Below are 11,973 nucleotides of genomic sequence, written 5' to 3'. Positions count from 1 at the left end.
GGTCCCACATGTTGTTTACATCTACAAAAAAATCTCATAACTACATGGAATATATAGAGTTTTGAAAAATACATTTTATAACACAATGGTGTCATTTCATGCTCCACTCTTGGCCAGGTGCCAATGTTTTTTTTTTCTTGTTTGTCTCTTTTGGACTGGTCCAGCAAAGATTTTGTACCATTACTCACCCCTAGTAGCTACAAAATCTGGTCAATTAAAATCCATATTCAGATTCATGATCAAACCATTGTTTGTTACAGAGAAGCCCAAAAGGAGTAAGAAATTTTCAAGCACTATTTTGCTGCAATTTCTAAAACCTACATGTATTTTCTTAGCCTGGTATCCAGCCGTATTAGAGCTCCTGAGATGCTTCTGTCCTCTCTGCAAGAGACTTGGGAGCTCTAATATGTCTGTAGCTTTTAGAAATTGCAGCAGGTCAAAATAGTGCTTTTGTGGGCTTCTCTGTATTTTCTGACTTCCGCAAGACTTTGGAGACGGAAAGACAAAAGCCAGCAGGCATTGCTTTCCTTGTCCTTGGTACTGAACTGGTACTCAAGTGTTGTAACAGCGATGATCTCAAAACCAGGTCAGTGACCTAGATAGCAGAGGTGGGGGCAGGCAGACTAATTTCCCACCATTTCAAAAGTCCTTGATACAACCGGTACAACCAACCAACCTGGGGTGCCACATACTGTAAATGCAGAAATGTTTGCAGTGGATTAATGTTCGCGGTTTTCGCGGTGATCACTTTACCGCAAAATTAAAACCACCGCAAACATTTTTCTATTGTGCTATTAGACTGCAGTCTATGGTGTAACCGCGAACTTAAATCCACCGCGAAAAGTCCTTTTTCTCACTACCGCGAAATTAAATCCCCGCGAACTTAAATGCATTTACAGTAGTACAGTAGGGATGGTAGGAGATAGTAGAATGTTTGACTAATCCAGAGGGCTGGGGTTCCAATCCTGATATGCCCAAACATTGTGCCCCTGGGAAAGGTACTGTAAATGCAGAAATTTTCGCGGTGGATTAATGTTCGCGGTTTTCGCGGCGGCCGCTTCACCGCGAATTTAAAACCACCGCGAACATTTTTCCATAACAGTAAGAGATTACAGTACATGGTCCTACCGCGAAATTAAAACCACCCCGAAAAGTCCATTTTCCCGCTACCGCGAAATTAAATCCCCGCGAACTTAAATGCATTTATAGTACTTGCTTACTTCACTCAGGTAAAAATGAGAACAGTATACCTAGCTACAGTTAGAGATGTCGTTCGGACAGGACGTTAAATGGAGGGCCGATGTTTGAGGAAAGCCATGCGGCCACACCTCAAGCATGTAAAATCATACACCACACTTTTCAATAAGGTGGGGTCCTTCCCGGTGTGAGTGGGTGAAATAGATCTGTCCAGACATGCAGCTTGTACTGTTCAGTACAAACCTGGTGTGTTTTCCAATGAGCCATGAGGCATTTTACCAGGTATGCAATACACAGAAACAAACCTTAGACCAACCAACACTGAAAAGTCAGCTAACGTTCCGTATGCTCGTACCACTCATGTTGTGAACAAAAACTGTTTCAAACCAATCTTTATATAGGGTGTAAACTGATTTACATGTTGTATTGATTGAAAGAGATCGAGGATGAAAATACATTTTAAGCAGCATTTCATGCACAGATGTTACACCAATGCATATAATAAGACTGTTATTTCAGAATTTTTGTACACTCATGTAGAATAAAAGTGAAAAGATGAAGTGCAATTCCACAAGTGTGTCATCTTTCTGTATGATGATAAATAGGGTACATCTGTATGAAAAGTATATTTGAAATCTCTTTCTAAAAGAAAAGAATTCTTCAAAAATGCTGCCAAGGGAAAACCTTTGTCTTTCACCAGGAAAACTACACTGCGACAGACGGTACTACAGCCTTTACTTTATATTTTTTTCATAGGAATTCTGGCAAATGATACACAGCATCCAAAATGATGCATTGAAACATTTCACATGTCTATATATCATACATTGTACATAGTACTTTATCTGTCAGCCTTTTATTTTAAAAAGTGTCCACAACTTACATGAACTTGTTGTCACATGTAATCAAAAACGCCTTTCTGAACATGTTAGGTTGGCCACCTATTGGAAGATAATGGTATTGCAACAACAGACTGACCAAATTTGATAAATATCATCTTATTCCTCACAACGGTTTCAGCATATGCATAGAGTTACGTTATATTTTTCAACATGTCAGGCTTTGGCAATGTGTGATCTGAGAATTTATGCCCATACTGAATTGGAAAAGAAAAATGTGAAACCTTCATATAGGATGGACAGGTTCTTTTCTTTTTAACAAAAGATTGCAAGTACATATAATAACACTGGCAACTTGTCATTTGATGTATGTCTTTGGTAATCTTCAATTCCTTCATAAGCAAGTTTGTTCCACTCATAAACCTCTTTGTCATATGATTGTGCTCATCTCTCCTTACATCAAATTTGTCCTCAGTACTCTCGCCATCCTAACTATTGTGAGCTATTCATACCATCAGAGTAAAGAAAGGTGTTGTAACCAATTATCTGTAAACAGTGCTCACAATTCCATTCCGTCAATAACTGTGTTTCTGTCCCAACCATTCCCTCAAACTCGGATCCTTCTATTGTACTTTAGGTAAGACTGTACCAAACAAAGAATCTGGAGGAGTGTCTTCATTCTTCATAGTTTTCCACAAGGTGTCAGTTAAAGTCCCACAGCAATTGGACTCTTTAATGTCCCAAGAAAAGGCCACACCAGCGTCTGACAAAACCACGGCGAGAACCAGAAGAAACTGACGATCCGGTACTGCACCAGGCCAATCACAACCCCTGAGACAACGTCGCTGACATGGTGTCTTCCTAACATGACCCTTGACATGGCGATCGCGAACGCCCAGAGCACGAGAAAGTGTTTTATAGCCAATGGCATCCACCAGTTGCCGATAAGAAACGATACCACCATTGCTGATCGCGTGGCGTGGCCGGACGGGAAGGAAAACTTGTCGACTGAGACGGTCGCAAACATGTCGCCCTCGTTGTACGGTGGCCGCTTACGTCTCACCATCGCTTTCATGGTTCCAACGATGAAAAGGTCGAGAATCAGAGCTGTATGGGTGACAAAATTTTATATCATTTATTGGATCAGAATGTAACAAAAAAACATACATACACTGTGCAGCCTGTACATGCAATTAAGGAGGTATTTTATATTGAATTTGACTATAGCATGATCATGTATATTAATATTGTAGGGACACAATATTCATCACTGATTAGTGACACAATATTCATCACTAACATAATATCATGACTGATAAGAAAGTAAATTATTATGATTGGTGAGAGTCTCAACTAGAACCATAATATGATTATGCCATACACAATATTTAGTCGTACATGTTATGTTACCCTTTCCATGCTGTTTAACACTATAACAACATGCAGCTATAGTGCCCAAAGGCTACCTCAGTAGACATAAGGTAGACAGTGTACAGTGTGCCAGACATTTTGAGAACCAAACTGCAGAGACCCAAACACACAGTCAGACAGGTCACACTGATGGCAATAGTTATCCTGCCACATAAAATAGGTTCTTAAGAAAAACTGGCCATTACGACCTTGCAACAGCCCATTTTGCTACTTGATATATCACATGTGGTTCTTTCCATTCCCATCTAGCCATTATTGCTGGTTAATATATGGACAACTCTAAAGGCTGAACTACCTTGGAGCGGGGCTCGAAATACCACCAGTTTATGCAGGTTAGTGCAGGTAAAATTGGAGCTGTGCAGGTATTTTTGGTGTCTACCTGCACCTAACCTGCACTGGTCCATTGCTGGGTTTTATACATAAATGTCCTATGATGTAGGTGTATGTGGATTGTTATTAGCTGCATTGGCTTTTACCACCTATAAAGTATAATAGAAAAAAATAGCAATGGTTCCTGAACAATCTTAGTATGATCCATACTTCCAAAATTCAGAGTTGTGCAGGTAAAATTTGTCTGGTGCAGATAATTTTCAATGTTACCTGCACAAGTGCAGGTATGCAGAAAAAAGTATTTCGAGCCCTGTTCGAGGTAGCATCTCCTAAGTCAATGTCAATATCAGGTCTGTTAAAGTTAAAGAAAGGTAAACCAATAGTATACAGAGTAACAGCATGGGATCAACACAATCGGTTAAATAATTTGAAATTCCTTGTCTCAAGAATGATCGCTTTCTGAAACATGATTAGAAAACCTTTTCCTTTTACCTTCAAGCAATAACAACAAGATCATGACACATGCATATATGCAGACAGTGTTTCAAGGGCAGCAATATGGTGTACTTGGATTAGGCTTATGAAGTACTTGGCTGTCTCAGTGCTTAGTGCAATGCACTCCTATACATTCAACAATTCTTCTTGCTAGCATTACTATTAGTTTTTCATACCATAAATGCATTTACTTTCAATGTTTGTCATATTTGTTGAATTTGTATTCTCTCTCACCATCTTCATATTACAACTGTAACAATCAACTTGGAAAATGCAAGTAACCTGTCATGTTAATTTCATCTTTTTATATATCAATCACTTGTAAGCAGAAATATTAATATATCCTTGAAACTTCTTGTATTAATCATGTTGTATTATCAGGAAAGAAAAACATGACATGATGCCTAATTTGCTGTCTGGCCAAATTTGGCTTATCACTGTCTGTACTGACATGTATGACTATGAATAACACAGGAAATGCATGTAACAAAAAATGCAAATATTTACATCTAACTTATCAGCCAGGAAGTAACTAAGCCTTTAGTAGATAAATGACACATCTTTTGCTGGTCATATATCTTCATTAAGAGTGATATATTGACTTATTTGATAGTATTTGTAGTCTAGTAATAGTATTGGCTCCTGCATATAATTGAAATCCATATCTTGCCTTTCTCCCAGCCTAGCACAATGTATCAATAATCACTAAAACACCTTTCCACAAGATGCTGTGACCGTGCTACGACCACTGAGCAACCAAAGATTTAACAGACCGTTTATCTAATTTCATAGAACAAATTTGTTTTCTGCTTTGTGCGTTTTTTTGACGTTGTCTTTTAAATCATACTTTTACATGTTGTAATATGCTCCAAGTATGAAATTAAGGATCATAAAAATCCAATTTTTGTGATCATTACATACAGACCATTCAACTAATTTTATAGAACAAATTCTTTTTTTCTGTTTTGGGCGTATCATCTGGGATCTTTCTGTTTGAAATTATTCCAAACACCAATTATTTGCTACATTATGATTAATACTTCAAGAGTTTTTGACTGGGAATGACATTTATGCTTGCAGAATTACATGGAAATTCTATTCATATCTCCAGTTAAAGAAAGGCCTTTAAAACCAGGGTGGAACTGGAAGGTTCAAAATCTAACTTCTGTGAAATTGACAACATATGGCACATACATGCACCATTTCATTTTCACTTGGGCAAAATATAAGAATATGATGTTTCATATAAAGATTAGACTCTTTTTGACACAACAGTAGTGGGCACAATTATGTACAGAAAAAAAGGTGGGAAGAAAGAAAGCATTTCATTTGGCTCAATTTGCTAAAATGCTGCAATGATTTAATTATACTAAATGCCCATAAACATTGTGTCAAGTACAGGTAGTTCAACAAAATGTGCAAACTTTATGTAGATTAGCAACTCCTTGTTATGTAGCTATCACGAGGGGTTATAGAGAGAACTTGAAAGCAACAACATTTTTCAAAGTGAATTCTATTTTCACAGTATAATACATCATCTATTAGGAATGGAAAATGACACAATTGAATTGTCTGCATGTATAAAATGCTTAGAACTCAGATGTGGAATATCAGACTAAGTGTTTGGATGGATTCTCGCCAACTTTCATCTCCTACGGATGCTTCTAACATTGACATTGAAAGGTCAATAGGGCTAATCCGTTAGTAGTTTAGTGGGAGGTACAGCCAGAGATCAACTTGAGTTGGAGGTAGGGCTGAGTACCAGTACAGTAAATTCAGGTGCAGGTCTGGTCTAGGTTCAGGTCCAGGTCCAGGTCCAGGTCCAGGTCCAGGTCCAGAACCAGACCCAAACCTAATTATGTGTGCAAAACTTGTTAATGGGCGATACTCAAAACAATAGTCCATTTTGCTACAGAGGATTCTGTTAGGTGAGTATCCAACATTTTTTGGTGTTTTAAAATCCCATCTTCATGTAAACAACACTAACTGCCTCTGTTTTAGACCAAGTTTGACTATCAACTCTCCTCTACTTCGCTTTTACTTTGCTGCTACTTCTTTTCTTGGACCTGTAAGCCAAAACATCTGCCAATATAATCTGTTTATTTTTGAATCAGTCCAACATCCAGTCTACTGATTTTTTCAGGTTTGGTTTTTGTTGACAGGTCCAACAAGATAAAACGACAAGAAAAACACCTAATGTATACCACTAAGAAATGAATCAACTTCATTATCATTAATCTTAATGCCCCCCTCCCCACTGTTCTCCTGCTGTAAATACTGTAAATGCATTTAAGTTCGCGGAGATTTAATTTCGCAGCAGCGAGAAAATGGACTTTTCGTGGTGGTTTTAATTTTGCGGTAGCACCATGCACTGTAGTCTTGTATTGCCATGGAAAAATGTTTGCAGTGGTTTTAAATTCGAGGTGAAGCGGCCACCGCGAAAACCGCGAACATTAAACCAAAGCAAAAGTTTCTGCATTTACAGTATCTGAGAACCAACTACAAAGAGACTAAATTGGCGTGGCCTAATTTAAAGGCATACTACGCAGTTTTTTGCGCTCAAATTTGAAATATTCTAGAATTAAGAAATATCAGATTTACTACTACTTTTTGTCACTTTTTGACACTTTTGTGTCATTATTTCACGTTTGCAACGTAAAGGATTAGCCTACAAACATTCCGCTCTAGGCACCCTGTAACCTTGTGTCCCCCCAAGTTAGACCCTCCGGGTCTTGCTTGCCACCGGTAGGTCCCCCGGGGTGGGGTAATCAGTTAGCACATGCATGGCAGACTGCAGATAAAGAACACAATGGAGACCTTCTTTGGAAACACCTATATCTAATCATTCTAAAATAGCATATAATCATGAACTTATTAGTCTATTTCGTAGGATATCAACAAGCTAAGGTCATATTCCCTTCAAAACTTCAAGAAACCTTGTACAGAAAGCTAGTCTACTGTACTCAGAGGAACTGTCAACTGGCCCCCCACTGGGAAGCCAGGCTGATAAGCAAGAAACAACAACACACAGAGGCATAACCAGCCTATGCCCATCTGTTTCTTGGAAGATCACAATTTTTATACATCATGCTTATGTGGTGCATTGATGTCGCAGCATCTCTCAATGAATATTGGTATGCAATGCTATAGGGTTGATTGAACTAACAATGTAAAGAAAAAGTAGGAAAAGCTACTTTTTGTTTTGTTCAAAAATCCCGTAGTATGCCTTTAATGTCTTTCTTTTTCTTATTTCAGGGCAGCTTTCAAACAAGTTAAGATTGTATGCATGAGTCAATGTACTGAATAACTACAATCTTTCCACCATCTTCACATGTTGTTTGCTACATGACATCTTTTACTTTATCTAATTTGGTGGAAAATTGAAACAACTCAAGGGACTACGATAACTCTTCAGGCTCAGAGTCTGTATCCAAAGTAAAATCAGTATGCCGAGTACTCCACATTAGGCCTCAGGCCATTATGCACTGCAACAAAAGCCATAAAGATTATCTGCCATCATCTCTGTAGATTAATAATACACAGGCATTCATGAGTGAATAACTTGTTACAGAAAGTTAATGCTGTACCATAGGGGTGCTTGATAGCTATCAGTATTAAAGAATTGGGTGGAAAGGTTCCCAGTAAATATCACTACCACCTGCTTTTATTGGGAGTAATTCTTTAGTATGAGAAGTTTGATCATGATTGTGATACCTTTGTTACATGTGATATCCATGTGCCTACTGTGTATCATAAGTTGCTGGAATTTTATGAAATATGATTCCACTCCAACAATCAGCACTGATCCACAAATAAACAATGGTAACAAATAAGGCACCATTTCAAAGTATAATAAGCAAACTCTTTATGATTAATAATGCTATACAATTGAGAAGAGTAACAACTAAGATTTGACTGACTACAGTGTCAAGTTTCCAAACATTTGATGTTTGTTCTAAACGAGTAATCAGGACAATTCTGTGTCATTTCTTCTTTCACAGCATACACATGACTGTCATGTTGGTGTCCTTGATTTGCATTTCAGTAGAATGTAGCTCCAGTTCTTATCTATTCTTGTGTTATTCTCTTCAGTGAACTATAAAAATAGAAAATCTTATAACAGGTTATTTGAGAGGGTCAGAGGGTCTCAAGATGCGCTATGCTGTGATTTGGGCCCCTACATTGTGATTTGGACCGCTACATTGTGTTTTAACCAGCAAAGGGGACTTTTCTGCTTTTTTGTAACAAAGGTAAATATTGGCTTCATTTCACTTCATTTAGCCCTCAAAATGTGGCAAAATATTTCAGGGGGAAATTCTCATGCTCACACCTGTATTACGTTCCATGTATTTTTGCTGCACTAAGATGCCTCTACGCTGTAAAAAAATCCTGGTGAGAATGCTGTCTATACATGTACATGTACCCTACTTATTACTAGATACCCTTCCTTACCTGCAAAGAGGTTGACCAGTTTCTGCACCTGCAGGATGGTGGTGCTCTTGTACAGCATGAAGAGCGTGCCAGCGATCCATGGCAGCCCGTGGCACGAGAACTCCAGGAACATCAGGATGTGGCGCAGGTTACTGTCCGAGCGATTCGCACAAACACTGATACACTGTAGGGAGGTACATGGTAGTAAGAAATTGAACTTAGTTCTTTTGATACCAGGTAGTAAATAATTGGCTATACAACAATGAAGATTAGACATCCAGATGATAAGATATGCCAAAAAACACCCAAGCAACTGATTTTAGATTTGGAAACGGTCAGTGACACTGAAGTGATCTGGAAGAAACTGGTCTTTGATACCCTAAATATGAATGAAGACAATTCTAGATGTCCAATAGAAAACATTGTAGTCTCCAATATTACACATAGTCGGCTATAGAAGAGGTACCAGTAACAAACATTCAATGACACTGTAACGTATCAAGTACGCTATCTCCACTTTGTAGTGGTATACTTCACTTACACATACTACTGTACATGTACATGAACTTGCACTTTACACTGGAACATACATCGTAGATGGGTTTACACTGTCCATAACTTACTATATGCTACTTTAGAAATGAAGTGCCCCTTTCCACCTTTTCTACACCTTTCAGGTTTAGCATCTTTTGTTTCCCCTTACACAATGAAACCTACATGTAACCATTTCTACATAACAACCATCTGTCATATTGGCCACTCTCTGGTGGTACCTTAGACTATCATTCTATTGCCCAAGCATTAAGAAAATTTGTCTACGTAGTGGCCATTTTGAGGTCATTAAAGGCTGGCTTGTACAGTGCCGGTGCAATGGCTCAGTAGGTGTTCGCCTTGCATCCAGTAGGTTGTGAGTTTGATCCCTGGCTGACTCATACCAAAGAGTTTAAAGATGCTACATGCTGCTTTCTCTGCTTAGTACTCAGTATTTGGGAAAGAGTATGCAAGTTGAGCACACACCCCTACTGGTGGACTATCCCCTTACTGTAGTGATGGAACAAAGTTGTGTGGCCCAGGGCTACTAAAACAGAGATGTGCGCCGCCCTATATGCCAACTGGTGCCAGAAGTACTTGACTACATACACATATGCACATTTGTGCCTCACACCCACCCTCACACTCAGGGTTGACAATCACGGCAAAGCCTATGATATCAACCCTGACAAATCAGCCACAGTATTCGGTTATTAGGGGTGCCTTGCTTATGAATATTAATGAGCTTGCCCTTTTATGGGCAGTCAGCCGTTGGGGATCGGGCGTTGGCATGGTGAGCAAACAAAGTCATGGTAATACGTAACATGATTGGCTGATAGCTTCCCAGCGGCCTTTGCGAGACAGCTTGCGACAACAACAAGCCCAAGGAAGGCCTGTTCTCTGATTGGTTGACAGCTTGTTTGTGGCGACAATCATAATACCCGTAGGTAGGGCCTGGGACAGCAGGGCCCCATAAGGTAGTGCCGTTGGGGACCGGGCGTTAGGAGGATGCCTCACACCCTGTCTTTAACAAGTTTGTGAAAAATACTGAGATATTTCAACAGTTAGGCAACACATCTCATGGATATCCATTCAGTACCTTGGACAAGGTAAGGTCGATAGCCAACAGGGAGCTCCAGATGATCTCCCCCAGGGTGGCGTTGGGATCGGACGGACCCATGGTCTGTTGTGGCTGGAAAATAAGGGGTGAAACAACACTTCATTTGGAACATCTGGAATAGTCTTATATATCTTCTGATGCACATACTGTTACAGAATTATAGATCTACCTTTGTTATTTCCCAATTGTGATGACAGGGATGTTATCTCTAACTGTGTAACATGATGTGTGTTTTAACCTATATAAGTACAACTCAAGATCCTTTTCCTGAATTTTTATGAATTTGGTCTGTGGGTAGTTATTAAAGTCCCAAAGTGCCATAGTATCTTGGAGCTTCCATGTAGTATTTTCATTTGATTTGTATATTTTCAATACCAAATAAGTCTCTTTTCAGTTCATTGAAATATTGTTTCTCATTGTGGTTGTGGTAAAACATCTGCTTTTGTCACTCAAATTACATATCTTTGTGACACCTATGGCCTACTTCTCAATGACAGGTGCACACTCCAGTTGGGTTCCTTCCCTGGATGGTTTTCTCAATCTCCTCTTCTTTATCATTCTGATCAAATCTAATATCTCCACACTCCTAAGACCATACCTTCCAGTTAGGGCCCTAACTCTTTCAATCTTAATACTGTAGCTAATCCCATGGTTACCTTTAATTACTGGTTTTCTATACCTACATAACAAACATATAGGAATGCTATGCCACTGCCTGCCACTTTTAAGCTGCTTGGGATTAAATAGTTAGCAATTTATCCAGTCTTCACAGACCGTATTTACAGATATGATCTTGGGATAGCAACATGAATCACTTTGCTACAATATGGTGACAGCTATATATCCAGAATCATAAAACTGACTCTTTCTGAAATTTCATCTTCTTTCAAATGGTCACAATGTTTGCAACTTGAGTTAGGCCAGACTTTCTCACATTAAAGACATTACGTAATGTTACCTGTAACAATATCATACAATTTGTACACAAGACAAGTCATATTACAAGGAAGACTTTGTTACAATCTGTGTTACAATCTCGTACTGCCAGGAATTCATAACTGGGTCTTCTCTCCTAGATGTTGGGGCCTGATCAGTCAAGGGTCTGCTAGAGGCATGATTCAATTAGGCTAATGTCATAGACTCATGGGGTTTATAGGTGGCACCAGTCTACAATGCAATGTGTACCAAGGTACTATTTTGTAGTTGTAACGTAGTGTGTGACATACCTTTCCCCTGTCTGTACGGGGCAGACCCCAGGGTTTGCCCAGGCTGGCATCATTCTGACTGCCCTTCCGTCCAGTCTGACTGGACTGCCTGGCCAGACCAGGCCTTCCCCTGACCGCCTGTCTGTCCTGCTCCTCTGCATCCTCTGATGACCGGCTGGTCCTCCGAGGAGGGGCGCGACCCTGAGCCCTGGCCTCCGCCGCCTCTGCCGCCGCGTTCACCTCGGTACTCCGGCCGCTGTGACGTCTGAACCGATCCCCGCCCTCGCCCTGCGACTTGTCCTCTTCAAAGCTGTGCCTACGTGGAGGGCCAGGCTTGGGGAACACTGCGTCAGGGTTCCTCCATAACTTACTCATGTCCATAGTTTCATTCATC

At 39.7% G+C, this 11,973-nt stretch overlaps 1 protein-coding gene across 1 annotated transcript; it reads right to left on the bottom strand.

The window, feature by feature from the left end:
* Positions 1 to 1,541: 1,541 nt before the first annotated feature.
* LOC118421222 (phospholipid phosphatase 6-like) lies at positions 1,542 to 11,973 on the bottom strand (the record flags this gene model as incomplete). The annotated part of the gene is given in 4 exon segments (XM_035828388.1): positions 1,542 to 3,143; positions 8,745 to 8,907; positions 10,354 to 10,446; positions 11,601 to 11,973. Coding segments are annotated over 4 exon segments (1,030 nt in total), but the record flags the coding sequence as incomplete, so codon positions are not given.

This window comes from Branchiostoma floridae, chromosome 8 (genome assembly GCF_000003815.2).
Source record: "Branchiostoma floridae strain S238N-H82 chromosome 8, Bfl_VNyyK, whole genome shotgun sequence".
In the NCBI taxonomy this organism is placed as follows: domain Eukaryota; kingdom Metazoa; phylum Chordata; class Leptocardii; order Amphioxiformes; family Branchiostomatidae; genus Branchiostoma; species Branchiostoma floridae.
Note: the sequence above shows the minus strand (reverse complement) of the source record. Positions and strands in the feature narration are given on the sequence as shown.